This window comes from Tubulanus polymorphus, chromosome 5 (genome assembly GCF_964204645.1).
Source record: "Tubulanus polymorphus chromosome 5, tnTubPoly1.2, whole genome shotgun sequence".
Taxonomy (NCBI): domain Eukaryota; kingdom Metazoa; phylum Nemertea; class Palaeonemertea; order Tubulaniformes; family Tubulanidae; genus Tubulanus; species Tubulanus polymorphus.
In genome coordinates this window covers 17,566,370-17,589,133 of record NC_134029.1, presented here as the reverse complement: position 1 = coordinate 17,589,133, position 22,764 = coordinate 17,566,370, and the positions used below count along the sequence as shown (strand labels likewise).

The 22,764-nt window shown below is 38.3% G+C and overlaps 1 protein-coding gene across 3 annotated transcripts in view; it reads right to left on the bottom strand.

The window, feature by feature from the left end:
• The window catches only part of LOC141904972 (scavenger receptor cysteine-rich type 1 protein M160-like), a 66,238-nt gene that overhangs the window by 22,809 nt on the left and 20,665 nt on the right, over positions 1–22,764 (bottom strand). Inside the window, exons 2-11 of one of the 3 annotated variants that reach the window (XM_074793633.1) lie at positions 10,934–11,112; positions 10,633–10,804; positions 7,426–7,749; positions 6,853–7,200; positions 6,152–6,493; positions 5,337–5,651; positions 4,689–5,018; positions 1,473–1,641; positions 829–1,013; positions 61–405 (exon numbers count right to left, since the gene is read on the bottom strand). In XM_074793633.1, coding sequence (XP_074649734.1) covers positions 61–405; positions 829–1,013; positions 1,473–1,641; positions 4,689–5,018; positions 5,337–5,651; positions 6,152–6,493; positions 6,853–7,200; positions 7,426–7,749; positions 10,633–10,804; positions 10,934–11,112 — 2,709 coding nt within the window. Of the gene's footprint in view, positions 1–60; positions 406–828; positions 1,014–1,472; positions 1,642–1,706; positions 1,732–2,077; positions 2,368–2,529; positions 2,791–3,767; positions 3,809–4,281; positions 4,475–4,688; positions 5,019–5,336; positions 5,652–6,151; positions 6,494–6,852; positions 7,201–7,425; positions 7,750–10,632; positions 10,805–10,933; positions 11,113–22,764 lie in introns of those variants that run through there. The other 2 variants (XM_074793634.1, XM_074793635.1) reach the window with 2 other exon arrangements.

Genomic DNA, 22,764 nt, shown 5'->3' with positions numbered 1-22,764 from the left:
CTGAGATTTTTGAGTCCGGTTTTTCCATGAAACACAGACCAATTTTCATTTTCTGCTTACCGTTTAAGAATGGGGTCATCGAGCACGTAATTCCTGCAATATTATTCAGCTTTCCCCAGGAATCTCCACTGCAAGTTCGAACATTAGAATATCTGCATTTAGTGGCTGATGGTTCGCTTCCGCTGCATTGTAAATTATTGATGAAGAAGTATTTGCTACTGTAAATTGGGACAAGCATATTTTTCGGCAACGCTTTTCCATATGGGTATGACAAATCTCGGCATATCACTCGTGCGTCGTTGTCATCAAAACCATCTCGGCAAATATATCTCCATTCCCCATTCACAAATAACTTTGGATTGCCGTATCTGGAAGTGTTTGTCACTTTACCATTTGAAATTGTAGCTGAAAGGATATTTAAAAAGTCAACTTAATAGTGAACAGAAATTTAATGTATACTACGATGATACTATCTATCCTAGCTTCTAATCTTTCCATAATAAACCCTTACTATAAACCATGGACGATTCGTCTTAGAGTCCACAAAAACGAAGAAATTAATTCGTTTGACAGATTTTATGATTGTGGCTGATTCTGGTCATAACTTAAAATTCCGGATATAAATAATGGCAAAAAGCGAATAAATTTCTTTGTTTAATAACAATAATTTCTTCAGTGTGATAGCCCGAATCAGCCACCTCAGTGTAGGTTTGATTTTTGTAACTACAGTTCCTATGAAAATTGCGATTGATAAAGCAAAGATCAAATCTGTGGACATCTTAAATATCATCCAGTAACTAAGTAACACCAGGATATGTAACTACTTACCATTCTTTATGCATCGAACTGCCGCAATTTCCCATTCTGAGTGGAGTAGCTTAGCATCGTGACAAGCTCCATAACCAAATGACTCAGGTCTCCATCCAGCACTTTCACATGCAAGGATCGAATTTTCATTGCCTTTACATCTGATATCACCGAGGTACATCCGTCCACTTCCTGAACCAAATTTGCTTGGAAGTAAATGATTTAGAGAAATGATAATTCCGATCAATTTTTTTATCAACAATCTAGAAAATGAACTCTTGAACCATTATAACCATTGGTGGAAATACTATGTGAAACCATTGGTGGAAACACTATGTGACCCGTGTTGTGACGATATATAGAGATCCCCACACTAATATAACAAGAAATATGAAGTCCGAAAAGTTTCCTTTAAGTTCCATTTGTTGTAACTCAATCTACTTATATTCACTAATGTTTTTGATAATCACCCTCTTGTTTGCTTTGCTTTAATTCGTTTAGTTTGTAACTGTGTAACTCGGTATTCCTGAAGACGATTATTTGATTAGAGTCGGAAGTTAGAATCAATGAATCATTCAACTTTTCGAACTTCATCTTTCCCGTTATATCAGTGTGAGGATTCTCCTTATCTCGAGTCAGCAATCGTACGTAAGTTGAAAGCATACTTGCGAATTACTGTTCCTCCATTGTAACCAAGACCCAGTGATTTACATAAAACGGAGGCAGCGGTGTCATAAAACGATAATGAACAAACGGATCCGGGTATGCCTTCATATGTCACCACAACTCTTCCTTCATTTGGAGTCTTTCCTCCTTCAAGGTGAAAGGTCACCCCTGATTTAATACGTGAGAAAAATGCATATTTTAGCGACGAGATTGTGAATAGATTGTATACATACTTCCTTCAGTTATTCTGCAACCATTCTGATAAAGACATTCATATTATTGACTCTGCTCGGGGTATAGGAAATATAAATGAAATTATTGTTATTTTTTTAGGAATGAAACATGTATGGCGTCGAACAGAAGTTTACACCCTTCGGTTAACATGTTTATGCTCTGGCCGCATCAACACTATAATTTATTTCAAAAACTCGCAAATAGATCACCTAAACCAAGAAATCATGCTTCAACAAAACCTTCATATTTGGACTCTTAACAATGTACTTATACACCTGGATGCAAACGGACTGAACGTAGTAAACAGAATCACAATCGACACCATTAGCGTAGTCTATTAATTAAACCCAACGCCTTTTTTATTACTTACACCTACATATCCCGACTTTGACACTTGAGGTATGTTCTGATTTAGATCGAACAGGGATGACGGTCTATCAATACGCATAGAACTGTCTGACCACTTTTGCTCTATATCATCACATACGCATTAGTTTATTAGTTTACTGTTTCTGATGTTTTGACTGTAAACTCAGTCTGATTGCCACGATAGCTGGAACGCTGCCTCCGTTTGTGACCTTAGGATAGCAAGCTCAGTCTATCTACGCGCAATGGTGACTGGAAAGTTGCCTCTTGACATCATTAAAAGCTACCAAAAACCTAATCGTGACAATGTAAATAAAACCCGATCAAGACTGTATATATGTAAGTGTACAAACATGTATTTAATATTCACGTGTCTGTGCCGCTTTCTTACTGACGGTCTATCAATACGCATAGCACTGTCCGTTTGATTGCGATACATTCACGGACCTAACTCACTGTATATTAGAAACACATAACTGCTCCCAGTGTAAAACTTATACTTTTAGGCAAATTCAGCACCAGATGTGAAGTACCAACTGCGCACCCCTTGACGGAGAAACCCATCCTCATTGGAGCTGCACCGTCGATGTCATACAACTACACTTCGGATACCCCAGGGCCATACTCTCATCTGGAAAATTTGCGTTTCGAAATGTGCTTTCTTCCTATCTAGTCAACACGCGGGATCATCAACTTAGAGGACTTCTACATCAATATCTACCCGAGAAAAAAAACCACAATAAACTATCGGACTATTTACACGTAGAAAACGACCAAAAAATATAAAAATGGACAAAATGATCTAGTAATATAGCTATTTCCAGAATCTCATTGTATTAAATTAGGCAGCCAGAAAAAATTCATCCCAATCAGTCGCTTGCCGGTTCAGACTGAATGGAAGATTGTTTGGATGAATCGGAACCGAATTTCCAATTATGTACTTCGATTTTAAAATATTCTGTTAACTCGACCGCCGATCACACATCTATATCTGTACTTCGATTTCCGATTTCAAAATCAAACCCCCTGTTTCGCTCCCGGCAGGTGTGGTGGGTCTGTAAGGGACACTCGATCGCGAAAAATCAAACAAAATTTACCAGCCAAATAAATAAATAATGGGGACAATCCCTATTTTAAGATCAAACATGTTTATGCTGCACCGAATAGCCGTGTTATCCAGAGAAACCAGTTCTATGTCCTGTCCGGCTGCAGGCGGCACCTTCCGCAGAGTATAATTGGTTTCACGCCGCAGCTCCACAGAAATTTAATTTCGAAGCTTCGTTGTATTCACGTTGTTTAAGATGTATATTTTTTATCCGTACTGCGACAAGTTTTTTCTATTTTATTTTTTTTTCAATTTCTTTCATTCCATGTATCTGATGTTTTTACACTAACAAAGGTAGGCTAGGAGCTGTGCCCAATTTATGGATTTCACAATTAAAATTGACAAATGAAATTCATAATTTTCAACCGAGGGGCCGAACTCATCATCAATGATGCCTCCACTTTTGATGGTTGCAACATTGAAATAATAAGAGATTACTACTATCTTGGCATCCTTTTTAACGTTATTTATTTAAGGTGATAACTTTATCAAGACCTGTGACAAACGAGTTGATATTACTTCCAATGAAATGTCTGGACATAGGGCAGAATGTGGCATACAAATCCCTAGTCGTACGTCCTATACTAACCGTTTGCTGTGAAATGAGATACTTTGTAGCTGCCGAATCAGGATCATCATATAAATATGTGAAACTCCTCCAATTGCAGAAAACCTGATAAATAATTAGGCACGAAAAATGAACGGTCCGTGGAGAACTAGGCCAACCCCCTCAACTCTATTTCATTATCCCTCTCTGTTTGAAATACCCGGTACTGGTCAAGGTTTCGTAATCGCGAGCTCTCATTTTACGCCCGTACGCCCGTACGGCTATCGGTCTCCTTCTTGACAAAATGAATATTCCACATCCGGATACCACTATTCAAAAAACCTTTTCATGCTTCACAACCTTTAATTATTAATATCTGGATAAACCAAGGCTCCAGCAAACTTCCATTTAACTCGCTTAAGGGATCCATATCATATGTTTTTTGTATTCCTGTAAATGGGCAGATCTTATCAACGACTTTTGCAGCAATCCGAAACTGTGCACCTACAAGACATTTGAACTATTGTTCCATATTGAAAATAAATCCTAGTCCTACCTCTTACATCTATCTCTCCAAATGAAGATCCCAGAACCTGCTGTCATAACCTCTCTATTGAGACTGACAGATATATAATCTACCCATCACCCGTCTACCGATAGGCTTCGAGGTATCTTTATACTGTAGCCTGGCCACATTGTTCCGATGTTTAGACGGGGAGTTTTGCCAAATCGATTAAATTAGGGAGGCACGCGTCGTAGTATGTGTTACATCTGACGTGTCTTCATGGGGGATACCGAAATTCTATATTAGAAGTTGAATTAAATGTTTTTGTGTCATCTAAAGCAAAATCTCTCGGCTCTCTGGACTTTTCAAACCCGTTAAAGACGACGCCAGATCGGTAACCAGTAACTAAAGGGAGTCGGTTAATAGATTCACGAAAATTATTCAGTGTAACGACTTACCTGATGACTGATAACATAAAACGCCAGCAGCGCCGACCGAACTGCTACAAACCGATAAACGGGTATATCTACAATCTGCTATCGTCGATTCGGTACCGTTGCATTTGACATCAGTAATTAGGTAAGTATTTGACCGATAGTATGAATCTCTCGTGGCACTGTATATCATTTTCATTCCACCGCGATAACCGAGTTGTTTACAGGTGACATTAGCTGCTGAATTGTTCCACCCTTTGTCACAAATATAACCACTTTGACCATATATCGAAACATGTACTGATCCAGTGAAATGACCGAATTGTCCACCATTTGTCAGTTGAATTGTTAAATCTATTGAAATTAATAATTTTGAAATTACGAGAATATATATGCATAAATGAATATCATAAATGTACGATGCAATGAAAGAAGTCTCACCACTAGAATTCAGAATTTGGAATTTCATCCAGGGTAAGCAGACATTTCAAAAGATTTACTTTAAAGCAACTGGGTCCAATAAAAGTTGTTGAAAATCATGTAAGTCGAATTAAAAACTCAAATCGCGTGTCAACTGTGGTCTCAATTTTATAGGGCTTCGATATTTTGTTTCGTAAATTTCCTGTGTGAAACTTTCCATCTACATTAAATGATGACTTATGCCATACTTACTCCCTGAAAACGGCTTGTTTTGACAAACAACTGATGCATAATTACTGGATGAACAGTAAAAGCTTGACAAATAGGGACAGTCTTCTAGACCAGTTTCATTACCCCTACAACCAACAGATGATATCACCGTCTTGGTATAATACGAGACAGGTTTAAACGCCTGGCAACATAACGATTTCCCGTAACCGTATCGAAGACTGCGACAAACCACTTGCGCATCATTATTATTCCAACCGGTTCCACAAACCTTTCCCCATCTACCGTCCTTGTAGAATCTCACTTGACCGGCGTTTGGACCACCATTGACCAGTTTTACTAAAATGATATTCAATTATTTCAATTGCATTATAATGTGCACAACATCGTAAATAGTTGTCGAGTCAATAAAGATTTTGTAAGACCAGGCACAGCCCATTGCCAAGGAATTTGGAAAAGGTGAACACTGCTAGAGTAAAGAAGGAACTTTACCTCATAAAGCACATTCTATAAGGGAAAATTAGTTTTTTTTCTAAGTTGCAAATTTGAAATTAATCTCAAAAATCCTTTTTACAGATATGTCGTCATGACACTTTCATAGTTGTATAGCATAAATTCTGAATGATATTGAAGGGAAATGATTTCAAAATTCGCCCTTCGCTACAGGTTTACCTGGATTACATTATCTGTGCTAGATTACTAGAACTAATATTAGTTAATGTATTAAGAAATAGAGTACACAGATACAGTAATTTCCATGGCACTCAAAATTTGGGGCACTAACGCCACCCTTGATTAGAACATGATAAAGCTTATTCGTGCAATCATAAATGGATTACCTCTTTTATAACAACGGACTGATAAATCATGATCATGACTGCTGCAGTATGTACTGTTTACATAATTTCGTAGCCAGAAATTTGCTATTTCACAATTGAATAGAGGTTTCGAGCAGCCATTGAAATCTTCTCCATCTCCAAGCACAACTGGTCCAGATCCTTTTCCATAAAAAGGATGTAAGATTGCAATACCGTCATTGAATCCACGAGACTTGCAGATAGAACTAGCAAGTGACTTGCGTCGATCGCACACAGTAGCCCATTGACCATTATATCTAATTTCAACTCTTCCTTCGCCAGGCGTTTCAACTGTACCATTCATGAAACGGATTTTCAAGTTATCTATTGTTTGTGACAAAAAGAAAAACATTTTTGATATCATTTGGTGCAAGTACAATTCGAATTTTATATGAAATAATTTATTAGAACGAAACCACAACGTTTCGGCTGTTGACTAACAGCCATCATTAGGTGTATATGGTAACGAAATATTGTAAACAATTCGCAAGAATTCACAAGGAAATGACCCCGAGCTCAGGAAAGAGCTAAGAACAGTATTTCTAAGAAATGAATATTCAAGAATAATTGTTTCAGACTTATGTAAAATATTTAGATCATTTAAAGTTTACCTTGAACATACAACCTAAATTATGCAATAATGGAAACTATAATCACTGATTAATTCTGCAGTAAAGAATTACCTTGATCATTATTTTTGAAGCAAACAACATTGACTACTTGATAAATAGAACAGCTGTCATAACTATTTTGTACGCCAAACGGGCTTCTCGAACATTCTAATAGTGAGGTTTCATCACCAGTGCAGTTGATGGCCGTGATCCACTGTAATGATGTGTTATATCTGTCAAAACTATTTCTCATTGAACCGTAGATTAATATTCCATCGACAAATCCTGCTTGGCGACAAGCAACTTTTGCTACGTCATTGTCTACTCCATTCTTTGGGCAAACTGATCCCCAAATTCCAAGATGCCGTACAAGCAAAGTACCGAACGAGGTTTGTCCGTTTTCCAATTTGACTTTGAATTCTGAAAAATTATTGAGAAAAATATTCATATGTTCATGAGTAATTAATGTTCATCATTCAAAGGTTTGCCTCTGTTGCACACCATAAAACCCAATGCACAAGGCAATTAACATTTCGTTTCATAAAAAAGGAAAACACGTTTTATTAGAAATCGTTTTGAATTAATTTCTTAGAGGTTTATTCCTTGCCTTGTGCGTTGGGGTTAAAGTTCCATGACGTGTCTTACCCATTTCAGATTGTGTTAGTGTTTTTGCATGACAAACGACCGAGGCCAGTCTTCCATAACGACACGTTTGATTCCGTTTTGTCGATGGACAATCTGTGAGGTTTTTCTCGCTACCCATGCATCGTACGTTGATCACAGATTTTATACCATAACCGCTTCTCGAACCGAGCGCAGAACGGTTTAACGCGCGACCGTCGACGAACCCCAACTCTCTGCACACAACTTTAGCATCGTTATTGTCCCAGCCATCATCGCAAACGCTATAAACGCTAGCATTTAAAGTCAGGGAAACAGTGCCGTAATATTTTCTTGACGACAGACGCACTGAAATATAAATAAGATGAGTTATATTACGACGACCCTATTTTTAGGCATTCTACTTAGCCGGGGACCATCGAAGAACTCTGTCACATTTCTAAAATCATATCACGTCTGACAGAAACAATGCTTCGAAATAATTATATCGATTTGTGGTGAAAAAATAATTCTCACTTTTTACTACTAGTCTTGGTTTAGGAGAATGAATAGTCGATTTTCAATATTCTATACGTTGGCAGTGTCGCGACATCTCACCCCATTGCAATACGGGATATCGACAAATTCAAGTTCTGGAATTACTCGTTTGATGGAGCTAGTCAGAACCGGAAATTGGCACCTGTTTTCACTCCATTCCATTCCAATGATTATGGACCATTATAGTTAGTTAGTTATTGTGTCCACACAAAAATCAATTACACTAAGCTCTTCCATTTATGAACATACAGTTTGGCAGTGTCGCCAGGTATGTCGGCGCATCAAGCACTCCAGCACTCCAGCAGGTGGTTCATCGTCTGTGACTGAAGGTCACAATCGAAAAAAATTTCCGGCGCGGGCAGTCGCAGGCTAAACTTCATAATGAAAGCTCCTCCTGGATTTCAGTCGCCTCCTAGCTGGAGAGTGGGCGGCGTCTGTCTGTTACTAGTCTTTACTGTTCATTCTTGCTGATCTCCTGATATCTGATGGTTTTTTGAACGAGAGATTCCTGTCTAAGGATATACAAAGATACACTGGGAAGACAATGTGGTGACCGTCAGCAGCGGTCAGTCTTTGTCTCTGAGGTAGAAAACGCAAACTGAGTTTTTGTCTGGTTTATATTTAGGTCGTTTTCATCATGATATGGTATCCATAACGTCATCGAGTCCATTTGTAAGTTTCTGCTCAACTGCTTAGAAAGTGTGTTCCTAAGCCCCTATGGCCAGATCATCTGCAAAAATAAAACGAGGCTTTTGGTTTTGGCTGGTGGTTTTTAAGATGTTGAAGAGCAGCGGTGAGAGCATGCATCCTTGTGGCAAACAATTTTTTATTCTCCCCCATCTACTATTCTTTTCCTCAGCTCAACATTCTGTTTGCCAGCATACTTTTATCGAGCTCTGTGAGGTAGATATCTTTGGTTATTTAATGTGCTCAGGACTCGTCTGTGGTTTTCAGTGTCACATGCAGCAGTTAGGTCAACCAACACAACTCCAGTCACCATGCCTTTCTCGGAACCGTCTTCTGCGTACTAGGTTAGGTTGAGACTGTTGACTCTCATGGACGGAATCCCGATTGCTCTAGTATGACGAGTTAGCAGTCACATTTGGCTGTTGCGGTGCTTGGGGCCCTTCCAAAAGCTTGCGTATTAATGCCCATGTCGTTTTGCTGTTTATCGTCAGATCTTTTGATTCGACCAACATAGACAAGCTATGCTATCTGTCCTTTGAGATGGCTCCCATCACTGTCTGGCCAGCTTCCCGAGTTTCTTCTGAGAATGGGTTAGCTTCAAACACACTAACATAGCTGGCATAGAGTTCATACGTTTCATCTGACAGGCCTGGTATGTACAGATCTTCTTTTTGGCTACTGTCTGCACTAGCTTCCTGATGTTGGCTCATTTTCATTCACCTGCACTTCGAAATCTGCTCAAAGCCTGTCAGCCTTCCAGTCAGCCTTTTAGTGGAAGCGTCGTTTGAATGGGACATGGGTTGGAACAATGACAGCTATGGCCTGTATTGACCGAATTGGTCGATGTCGGCTCTGTGGTATAGGATCTAGCACAATCCTTGAGCTCTCCAAGGTTTTCGGAAACAGGCCAGGTCAGGATTGTAGCACCATTTCTATCGCGCATTGTGTAATGAGGGAAGCAGCTTGAATGTAAAAAGCTGTGGTTAGTTCTGCCCACTCAAGATGCTGTTTGGGACTGGTAGGCCTTACTAACCTCCGGGTACTTATATACTGTTGTGACAACTACTTCATTTAGCACTACCGTACTGGCGATGTGGTCTCTCGATAAGATTCATCCCTGGTACATTGGGTCAGTTATTTTGAACCCCACTGTGTCTCTTATAGGCATAGTACCTGGCACGCTGCATTGTTAAACTAATTATGCAAACTTACTGCATTGTTAAACTAGTTATGCTCGCCTTGGTGACCGAGAAACATTCAAGGTTGGTTGAAATTAACGCCGCCGGCCCTAATAAGGACTCTTGCTCACCAAGTTGGCTTCAGCCGCTCATTGTTGGTTCTGTTGGTGTTGTTATCTATGGGTGGTAGTGATTGGATTAGGCCCGCGCCGTGAATGCCCCTTTTTCGACATGGGCATGATGAGAGCAAGAAAAGGGCGAAGTGGACTGTTTTGGTAATAATGAAACTGGAGTACCCCAATTTGAATGATATCATATGTCAATACAGGTATGCAAACTGTAGCTTATAAAGCCTTACTAAATACAGATGAGCGTCATAAACAATTATCATATGCCAGTTGTTAGCAACAAATCACTGTCAATAGAAATTAAAGTAAGAACAATGATATGAATACAAAAGGAATCGCAGAGTGACAAATACATGTTAAAATTAACAAAACCTAGTTTCGGAACTTCACGGTCTTCATCGGTGATAGTGACTTATTACATGCTAGACATCTTTCGTTGTTTATTACTTTCACGCGGCTTTCAAAAACTTCTCGCTTGATTTCTCAACCCATCTGATTGTTCTAATACATAGACTGGTGGCCCTGAGCGGCAACCTATCCGCCCAAGAAATCTTGGGCGTCGTAAAGGGGTTGCGGCCAGGGTTTGTGTGGGCGTGAGCTTCAGTGGGAGGCAATCAAACCCTAGCGAGCGAGTTTGTGACAGGCTTTGCAAACAATCGATGCAGATTCTCTTGAAGGTTTATTAATGACTGTTTCAATACCTGTAGTATTTTTACATTTGACACCAGCATCCTCTCGGTGATCACAGTTGTGTTTTCCCCAAACGCTCCGAGAACAGTTTATGATATTCGTTTCGTCTCCTTTACACATGACGTTATCCATGTAAATAGGGGTTGAAGATGATACATTTCCAAATGATGAGCGTTGAGTATGCTAAAAGTACGAAACATTCATTTACCGTCGAATTATACGAATAGTGAATAACATCGAAGAATAATTTAATCGAAAGATAACCATACTTAAACGTATCGCTAATCAGAACTGCGCTGCAACCTTACTTACTGTTCCCCATCGGTAACCAAGCATTCTACAAACCACTGAGGCGTCTTCATCATCCCAGAAATCATCACATATAGTACCCCAAAGTCTGGGTCTTGAGCCACCCAACGGCATAATCTCTACGCGACCTTCGTTCGGTGTAGAGCCGTTCTGCAGACGGATCGATATCCTACCGTTGTAGTCTGAAAGAATAAATTATTTTGGGATTCAGCCTGACGGAACGGGGGGGGGGGGTAGCATTGCCGTTAATACATCTCCCATCGCTGGTCATCGTATTGTGATGATTTTTCAAAGCCATACAAATCATATACGACGATTTAAAAAAAAACATTATCTGGAATCAACAAATTCATATCGCAATGTGTATCATCGAAGTGTATTTAGTGTTATTAGTAGTTTTTAGTTGAAAACCAAAAATTCGGATTCTTAATAAATTCTAACGTAACATTTTAGTTTTTCGATTTCGTGATTGTTGGACTTATACCTAAAACTTTGTTAAAATCTTAGAAAAAAGCTAATTACATGTAGGCCTACATACAACCTATGAGAGAAGCATCGGAGGGAAATGTATTTCACCGAATCCATAAACTAGACATTTTTTTAAAGGCAACCGACACCAGACTTTTAGGAGGACTAAGTTGATTTGAAAAAACCACGGAATTTACGTAAGTATTAGCATAGCAGTCATATTTTGGAATGCAATCAACTTATGTTAATGGTATTTTTAGTACTTTGGCGATTTCAGGTATATGAATAAGGATATAATCTCAAATTGATATGAAATTCTAACTGCGTAAGCTACTCGTATACAAGTTCCTTATACGTTCTATAGGTTTTAAGTTCATGATTAATTATATCATTATGAACTGAATATCAGTACAATAATATCGTCCCAATATAATACCGTAAGAAAACCGATTTTGGGAATAAGCCTTACAATGTATACCGGCATGTGACATTATTGATGAAGAAATGAAACGCCGCCAAACGATTCTTTAGACGGAATAAAAGCGCTCGTTATATGCATTACACGTAATATTTTTTTAGTTTTCCCTCGAGGCGTCAATTTCAATTTCGGGTTGTATTCATTATGTATTCGGGTTGTATTCATTATCTTCGATTTCAAACGACTGCGCAATTCGCTCTAATTCCAAAAAACGCTAATAGAAATGAAATGATATGTAATCTTAATCATTTACATTCATTCTTAAAATCGTATCAGCTAAAAACATGATTTTTGTAGGCTTAATATATTTTCATTGAGTTAACAGCTTGTCCAGTGATTAGAAAGAACACATCCAACCATTATCTAAAGGGTTAAAGTTCCAGCAACGTACACATGTACTAAACTTAACACCATATTATGTCTGTATCCAGCAAGAAAAGGGCATCAACTCGTTGCATTGTGGGAAATGTCAACTCCAAGCTTGATATCAGGGTCAGTTTAAAATCTGATATCGATCAGTACCCGGATGTTATTCATTAGCGAATGTAAAATATGTTTTATTCGTATATCTGGACCGTGGTGGCTACATGTTGATCTCATATCCCGTTAGTAACTGGAAATCAAGCGCGACTGACAGACTTGGGCTACGATCTCGTATCTTCTCACCTGCGTCGGCATCCTTCACGTTGCAGCCTGACACGAGGCTTGCTGGTTAAAGTTCGCAAAATAGCCCCCATTTGCCTGGTGAAAGAAAGTTCATTTTTGCATGGGAATATTCATTTTTTCTCTGTTGACAAAAACGGGCGCAAATCACGTTCGTTATTATCACTGATAAAAAAGACACTAACGCCGCCTGAAACGAGCGAATGTGGGCACAAAAACCAAAGTTCGTTTTCGTCCTGCTTTAGGTGGTAAATTTCCTAGTTTTTTTGCCTGGTGGACGAACGCGCATCAACGAAAACTGCACGCACGCACGCACGCACGCACGCACGCACGCACGCACGCACGCACGCACGCACGCACGCACGCACGCACGCACACACATACATACAGAAAATCCAATAGGCCTGCATAAAAGGCTAAAATCTGACGTCAACAAACAGCCATGCCATTCATTTTTTGTCTCCTTATTATACACATAATCTTGAGTCATAATTAAACCGCTGTAAGTCGACTGTTTGACTTCTTCCAAATTTGATGCCAAACTCTGGTGGTGGCTGTGCGAGCCCCAGTTTTCTTAGATTATGTACTAAGACTTTCTTTAAGTCATCAACATTCGCTAACATTGGTCGTTGAGATAGCTATGGACCGACATTTTGTTTTCGATTATATATTTCAGTTTAGATTTCCTGGTCAAGGCTACAAAACTGGAACCGTACTTTGATATATCGGTTCTAGATGGTAGGCCTAGCGCACATGTTCCACCTCTGTTTTTGCTTTTCATGGTGGTGTAAAAATCGGGATAACTTTCTGGCCAATCAGAAAGAAAAAGATATCTCAAGATATATGGCATCCGTCTCTTTAAAGTGAAAATGTAACTTCAAAATCTAAATTGATTATACCGGATAAATTCGCATTTGATTTACTATCCACTGGGGCCTACAATGAGATTCTCAGAAATTTTAAGTTCTTAACAAATATTGACCTATTGATATGTATGTCTCTATTTAAACACCAAGTTAGTCGCATGTGTATGACGCTAGTTATATGTCTGTTCTTGCATAGTTGAAAGCACCTCTTCAGGTGACGAGGCAGTATTGTCAACGATGTGCTGGCATAAAACATATGTATTGACTGAACAAATAAAAAGTCGTCTTTTCGAAGTAGAATGTTGTTAATCGTAGGTAGCCTTGATTCCCTTAACTTGACACGAATTCATGACGCAGGGATATTACGTTCCATATCTGGACCTCTAGAAAACCGATGCACGATAAAGCTTTGAATACAAACTCGTTTGCACGGTAGATTTTCTATGTATATGTTTTTCAATTGTATACGATTTTCATATATTCAATATACATTATCATAACGAATCTATGGTGTATTTCATTAAGGAAAAAGTTCAGCAAGGTTGCCGCACTAACCTCCCGACCCATGAGCTCTAGTAAAAATTGAATATTTATATTTGAATGCGTTAGATTCTTATTTTTAAACATAAAAAGTGTGAGTAATTAACGAGTGAAATAATTTATATTTAAAACATTGAATATGCATATTTGAATGCGTTAGAATCTTATTGTCCCCCGAACGCGTAGGCCGCGAGCGGGGGACTTGGTATCCACCTCCGTCCGTCTGTCCGCATGAGCTTGTGAACGCGATTCAAGACGAACCGTTGATCGCAGGACTATGATATTACACAGTATGATTACCCCTAAGGAGAGGATGTGCCCTATTGATATTGGGGGTCCAAGGACCAAAGGTCAAGGTCACTACAGGTCATTCATGTAAAACCTTATGAACGTGATTCAAGAAGAACCGTTGATAGCAGGACCATGATGTTACGTAGTATGATCACTCCTAGGGAGAGGATGTGCCCTATTGATTTTGGGGTCCAAGGACCAAAGGTCAAGGTCCCTACACGTCATTCACATGAAACCTTGTGAACGTCATTCAAGACGAACCGTTGACAGCAGGACCATGATATTACGTAGCATGATTACCCCTAGGGAGAGGATGTGCCCTATTGATTTTGGGTGTCCAAGGACCAAAGGTCAAGGTCAGTACAGGTCATTCATGTGAAAGCTTATGAACGTCATTCAAGACGAACCGTTGATAGCAGGACCATGATATTACGTAGCATGATTACCCCTAGGGAGAGGATGTGCCCTATTGACTTTGGGGTCCAAGGACCAAAGGTCAAGGTCACTACAGGTCATTCATATGAAACCTTGTAAACACGATTCAAGAAGAACCATTGATAACAGAACAATGCTATTTCATAGTATGATTACCCCTGGGGAGAGGATGTGCATTAGTGATTTTGGAGTTCTAGGGTCAAAGGTCAAGGTTGGTAGACGTCTTTTGCCTAAAACCCTGTAAACTCAATTCTTAAATGACCATTCATGGCAGGAAAATGATATTTCATAGTATAGTTATCCCTGGATACACTCATCTCATCATTTTTCTATACCAAAGATCAGTGTCTTCAGGGGTCATTAATTCCCTACTGGCTATCGCGGGGGACATAGATACGTAGTATCAAATTGCCTTGTTTTTAAACATTAAAAGTGTGAGTAAAGTGTGAGTGAAATAATTCATATTTAAAACAGTGAATAATTGTATGAGTTAGATTTATTTTAATAAAAGTTTTGTTATAAAAATGAAGAAAGAAGAAGAAGAACCTAAATTCAAAATCGAAATCAATGAAACCAATAACTTGAAAATAAGAATCTAACACATTCAAATATAAATATTCAATGTTAAAATATGAATTATTTCACTCGTTAATTACTCTCACTTTTTATGTTTAAAAATAAGAATCTAACGCATTCAAATATAAATATTCAATGTTAAAATATGAATTATTTCACTCGTTGATTACTCATTACTTTTTATGTTAAAAATTTATATTCTTTTATTCGAAATCTATATTTGATCTTATTTTTCTAGAATATTATGCTAACATTTTACTCTCACTTTTAAAACATGAAATTATAAGAGTAATTGGTAATGTCTTGTTTCAAGTCAAAGGTTGAGGGGGCGAGTGAGTAAAAAATAAAAATAAATTCGAGCGTGCAAGAATTTGTTTTTATTTTTTATGAGCTCGACCCTTCGACCTTTGGCTTGAAACAAGACATTACCAATTACTAGCTCTCATTCGATAATTCTGATATTGAGGTACCTGCGACTGATATTGAGGTACCTCTCCCAAAATGATAATTATCTCAAATTGTATATGTATATTGACGTGCATCGTAACAGTATTGCGCGTTCATCATTTCAAAAATCACTTTCCATTTTTGCTATGCGTGTCATAGGTAGCATCACTTACCATCTGTATTTGTTCGATTTGTCGGCGACGGGAACTGCGTGGAGCTATTGCGGATTGATAATAGCAGCACTATCAGCGTAGCGAACGTTTTAAAATCCATATTATAGTCTTCTATGGTGGTTGTCCGTTACCTGTGCATTTTCATACTACTATTACTGCTGCGAAAATGTGAATATTATATTGACTGGCAGATTCTATTATAGGTTGTCGCGCGCGCATTATTTTTACACTCTAATACATACCCCTTGATAATCAGGGCAAGTCTCAGCGCTCGCAGGTTAGGCGTTCATGAATACAATACCTTATGAAATATTCATAGTCGGAATTAAGATGAAAACGGACAAATAACTTAAGAAAACAAAGGTGCATTCAAATTAAAGAAAATATTATTTCGCATTATAACCATACATTTTCTTATATGCAAAATGCTATTTGCATTCTACAAAAAAATACTGGAGCAGACGTATTGAATGTTTCAAATGATGATATTGTTTGGCTAAAAGAGGACAGAAGATATGTACGTATAGCGAGGACCCATGTGTTCAACTAAAGGCGGGCGTAGGTCGGCCTTGCGACCGCTTGCGACTCACGTAGAAGACTATTTTTACATGAAGACTATTTTTAAAAGCTGATGGAGATTGAGGGCAATTGAGGCTTGTGCTTAAACTGTTCCAGAATTTGGCCCCTTGCATTTTGTTTTTAAAACATAAGTTTTGATTGAATATCAAATAGCTCTCCCTTGCTTGATTAACCTAATTAATACACCATTTTAAAGGAAATGAAATGCAGATATTTGCCGGTGATTCTTGGATTTTTTGGTGACGAAGTGAAACCAAGGACCGCATACTTAAACAGCGCGTAAAAAAATTGCGATTCTTATTAATTTTGAAATATCTAAGTGGTCATTAAAGCTAGATTTCCCATTATTACTGAGGCTAAAGAGCGTTATTTGCAGTTTTGGCCTGCGTTAAAATTTTTTAAATATCTTTCCTGACGACTGATCGGTAATCGATAGAGTTTGAGATAACGCGCCAAAGGGGTCTCTCACTGCGTACCGCCATTTCACCGAACATTGAGATTTGGGAAAGGAAATGGAAAAAAAAACATTTTATACTGGTTTTTAGTTATCGATATTGCTTCTTAAGGTTATACGTTACCTTTATTTTCGTATGGTTGAAAATAGACTTTGAGTGCTTTGAGGAGTACGAGTTTTGTAGCGTCGGGAAATTAAAGGATTTCTTGAAAGAAAGGACTTTCTGAGCTGATTGGGGGACAGATATGATATTCATGATATTGGAATTTGATATCAGTAAGGTTTTCTTGTCATGTTTTCCAACAAGAAGGTAGATATTCAGTAAATTCATCGTATAGTCCCAGATTGAGGGATTACGAGAGAGACTTATGTTTTTAACATGCCATAAGCGTTTAAATTGAATGCCAACATTTCACCATGGACTCCAAAACGTTTTATAGTCCATGATTTTGCTAGGATGAATGAACGCAACGAATCAATGGAACGTTATTTGGTTTTCATCCGTAGATGGTTCACATGACGTAGTTGTTTAGTGTAAGTAAACAGAGTGTATCAGAAATGTGTTACACAACATTTAAGATTGATTATTCATTAACTATAATTGCAATGCATTTTTGTGAGGTAACGTTGGTAGACCGTTGGTGTGCCGCACTTTTTCATACCCCCATCAAAGACAATAGCAGAACAAATTTTCATTGGTTGAAGAACTTCCCTATACCGTATGACAATGGAGTCCTGAGGGTCACAATGATACTGTAGACCGTATATTCCAACAGAAAGACAAACAACACTGCATTTAATATGTAACGTTAATCTTTATAAAAAGTATCAAAAAGGACAATAAAAAACAATAATAATAATAATACAAAGGGTTATCAATATGTATAGATATAGTTATCACTAGTTTTGAATATTATCGAGGTATCAGAACATTTCAAAATTCGAATTAATGTGATTGAAATCTGATTACTCGATGATTTCTAAAATCTGTTTCGAAAAATTCATGAGAAATCTATTTGATCTTCAAGTCAACGAGAAGGAGAGAAAACCCGTTAAATTAGATTGTTATTAAAGAGTACCAATTTGATCGATAGTAAAAGAATAGAAAAGGTGGAAAGAGCTTCTTTGTGAGCATTTCGATGATCTAATTTCGGACGGTGTATAACTGTACCTGGAGCTGGTTTTATACATACATTCAGGTATGATGCAGATAAAATACAATAAGCAGTATTACATAATAAGGTGTGGGTTTATAGACAATAAATGATTCAGAGGTATACAAAAACGTGATGTAAAAATCTTCTGGTTCAATTCTCAGGAGTCAGACTATAAAGCCTGGTTTTCACGAACGGTTTCCAGCTAGCTTTTCCTGCTGGCTGGAAACCGCTTCTGATAATACCTGCTGCAGCGGTTTCCTGCTTTGTCCCCAAAAATTCTCGTGAAAATGTTCAAACTGCCGAACCTTTCAGGGGCGGATCCAGACGGGAGCAAAAGGAGCACGAGTACGTAGCAATTTTCCCGTACCCTTTTGAAAATATAATGGCAATATTTATCAGAGCACTTTATCCCGGAACTAATAAGACAGCAGTCTGCAGCGTAAGATTCAGCTTATATTAGCAAGAAGTGGCAAGATGGCCGAGGGCGGTTTGCACGAAAATGCGCTCCGTATTTAATTAATGTTTCTTGCTGTTTTTATGACGACTAGAAATGTGTCAGATCTTTACCTGTGATAGGATTATCATCGATACATCAGGATTTTTAAAAGGAATATTCGCAACTAAATATTGGTATGCTTGATATTTAGCTGAAAACTCTGACAACATGACCTGCAAGATAGTTAAGCGTAATTGTGGCAACACAATTTTAAACTATAAACTATAAACTGTAAACTACAGACTCTGGTTGAAAGTTATTGTTGTATCCGTGGCTTTATCTCTCCAGTAACTACAAAAACTACAAAACTCGTAGTTTTCTTTGCTTAGACTATAAATCGGTTAAGTTCTCTGGAAGTGACAAGTGGATTATCAAATATCCAAACGTTCAAGGTCATCGTATATTCGTATGTACGATAGTCCTGAAAATTCAACGTACATATGAACTCTATGTGAACCTGCGCTTATAAGGGATTAAAGTTACTCGGCGCGTATATTGCAATATCGACGTTATTACCTTCAACCATGACCGACCATAGAAATGATCTAGCAAACCAAACCGCTGAAAGTGAGGTGTTTATGGACTCAAAGTCCACTGACGTGGACGACGTAACTTATGTTAAGAATAATCCCGTGGATGATAATAAATCAGTTAGGCCCAAACAGGCCTCAAAAAAACGTAAAAAGGCCCCTCTATCATCCTCTGATGAAAAGCCAAAAAACCCGTCAGATGCTGTAATCGATCCAAAAACGGTATCTATAATTGATAAACAGCCAAAAAATACCTCAGTTAATATATCGGATGCGCCAACTATTCTAGAAACTCTTTTGATTATGCAAAAGATTATGGTTACAAATGAAAGCCTCGAAAAATTCAAACTCTCACTAGAGAATGTCATGGATAGAAAACTTGATGCGCACTACCAACGAGTGGAAAAAACACTTGAACGATTTGAATGTCGTCTGTACGACTTAGAAGGCGAAAATGAAGATTTGAAAAAGGAAATTGAAAATCTCAAATTGAAGGATGACGAACAAAAACGGAATCTTGATTCTACAAAAAAGGAACTTTTATCTATTAAACGGAAGACTGTCGAAAATGAACAATACTCTCGTCGAAATAACATACGCCTGTTTGGGATCAGTGAAACGCCCGAAGAGAATTGTGCTACAGTAGTCGTTAACACACTGAAATCAAACATGCCGGATAAAATCCTGGAAGATCTACCAGTCAACGACATCGATGTTTGCCATAGAATTAAACCTAAGAAGCAAAATAAAGATGCCGATGGAAACTTATACCCTAACCCGATAATTGTAAGATTTAAATTAAAGAACACCAGGGGCCGGTTGCTCAAAAGTTGGTTAGAGTTAACCAGTGGATAGTTGATATGGTGACAATTGAAATTTCATTGTTACTATGGTATTTAACGGCCGGTTATCTTTAACCAACTTTTGAGCAACTGGCCCCAGATCCGCAACAAAATACTATTTAATAAAAAACGTCTAACAGGTAAAACATTTTTTGTACAAGAAGACCTTTCACCGGACAATGTTAGCTATATGAATAGAGTAAAAAAACAAGAAGGTTACCAAACGATGTGAACCATAAATGGAAAAATCTTTGCTCTTGACAAGGATGGGAAAAAAATCCCAAAACCAATCAAACTCTATGAAATCTAAAACTTATAGTCTACTATATATACGTACTAACTTAACTATTTTCAACTCGAATAACGCTTATACTACTTAAATATTAATTATGAACAGTTGTGTAAACAGCTGTCTTTAAATTGTTTTTTTCTTTGCTCAATGTTTATTTTGCGATCACCACGCATTGCTGGCTACAGGACTCATAACCTTAAATTATCTAGAATGTTTTGTTATACATTTCCTTGGTTTGATGCGCGCTGTTTACGGTGCCGAAACGATTATGGAATTATCCTATGTATCACTCTGTATTATTATTATTACTATTGGGACGATATGTATTATATTTATTTTGCAAGCGACCATGCAATCTGACAACCTACAATACGACTGCTTGTATTATGGCAGTTCTGAGATAGCTCAAGACCCCTCAAACCAGAGTTTAAGTCTATTTCATGCAAAATTAAGAAGCATGAATAAAAATTTTGACAACTAAGTTCTGACGCTAGATTCAATAAATTGTAAATTTGATATCATCGGTATTACTGAAACCTGGGCAAAAACCTCAAATAACAATTCACTATTATATCCTATTCCAGGATATAACTATATATTTAAAGGGTAAACTAAGAGCGGATAACTGTGAGATGACTGTTATATTGCTCCGGGTGTATACTTAGATCATCGACTCGTTTTAGAGTCCATGCTTATATCGTTTATTGTAACTTACCATAGCAGGCAACAGATGCGTCTTCGCTATGGTCACAGTTGTGATCCAGGAAGAAAGCCACTAAATATTTGGATGGATATATGAAAGCTGTGGGTACTGGAGTGTGTAATGGGTAGTGTAGTGTGATCTGTGTGCATTTGTGGCCAGCACACAGATCACATTGTTCATTGGGGTTTAGTCCATCTTCACCCGTCAAGGGATTCGAACCCACTACGCTAAAGCTGTTCGCCGAACCCCTTGACCTCACGAGTCGTTGGAGTCGTTACTAGCCGACCAGAATCCGGTCGTACCAATCACAGCGCTTGTAACAAACGACTTTAGGCTTCTATTGGTTTTCCCGTTAAATGCACCAATCAGCGAACGTTTTACTGAACAAGGAAGTATTTCGCAAATCGACGTCATGCGCAACAGCGCCAGTAATGAAATCACGCTTCGTGAGGCCAGGGGGCTGGTGGAAGCGAGTTCGGGAGTGATACCGGACCCCTGGCAAGCGAGGATGGGTTTAGTCCAGGACTCGCGAGATTTTCAACAACACGGAAGTAACGTGTAATAAATGATGACTTGAATTGCATGACTACCTACAACCCCTCATTATTGTTGAAAAAGTAAACGTTCCGCACTGACTAAAAGTTAGTAATAATAATTAATAACATTTTAGAAATGGCCAGAATTTTAACTTAGGTTCTATCTCATTTTTATTTTACAATTGCGATTGGTATAGATTTTTTTTAAACGGCCGTTAAGGCTTCATGTTTCGTCTGCAATTCACTGCAAATAGTTACGCAACTACGCACATTTCAGTGTTTTTGGCAGCTGTACACTCAATCGGCACCGTTCGTGACTAGCTTCACTGCGGAATTATCATTAATTAACATCGCCATATCACATCATCAACTTATATTGTGCCTTAAAACCCTAACAGCCGAAATAATTGAAATGCACACACGATTTCTATCATTGAAAATTGAGAGTGGCCGTGTTTGTGTTCTACTGCTTCGCGTAAATCCCGCGCGGTGGCGCCACCGAGCGGAGTGGGGCCGATACGTCTAGGAATCCTCGCCGTTGACAATCACCTACGTTACTTTCATTGCCCGCACACTGAACATTATCCAACATAATCATACCACTTGCAATTCCGAAATAATTACGAATCGCTTTCCCCATGGAAAACCCAGGAAGAAAGCCACTAAATATTTGGATGGATATATGAAAGCTGTGGGTACTGGAGTGTGTAATGGGTAGTGTAGTGTGATCTGTGTGCATTTTGGTGGCCAGCACACAGATCACATTGTTCATTGGGGTTTAGTCCAGGACTCGCGAGATTTTCAACAACACGGAAGTAACGTGTAATAAATGATGACTTGAATTGCATGACTACCTACCACCCCTCATTATTGTTGGAAAACTAAACGTTCCGCACTGACTAAAAATTAGTAATAATAATCAATAACATTTTAGAAATGGCCAGAATTTTAACTTAGCTTCTATCTCATTTTTATTTTACAATTGCGATTGGTATAATTTTTTTTTAAACGGCCGTTAAGGCTTCATGTTTCGTCTGCAATTCACTGCAAATAGTTACGCAACTACGCACATTTCAGTGTTTTTGGCAGCTGTACACTCAATCGGCACCGTTCGTGACTAGCTTCACTGCGGAATTATCATTAATTAACATCGCCATATCACATCATCAACTTATATTGTGCCTTAAAACCCTAACAGCCGAAATAATTGAAATACACACACGATTTCTATCATTGAAAATTGAGAGAATGGCCGTGTTTGTGTTCTGCTGCTTCGCGTAAATCCCGCGGGGTGGCGCCACCGCGCGG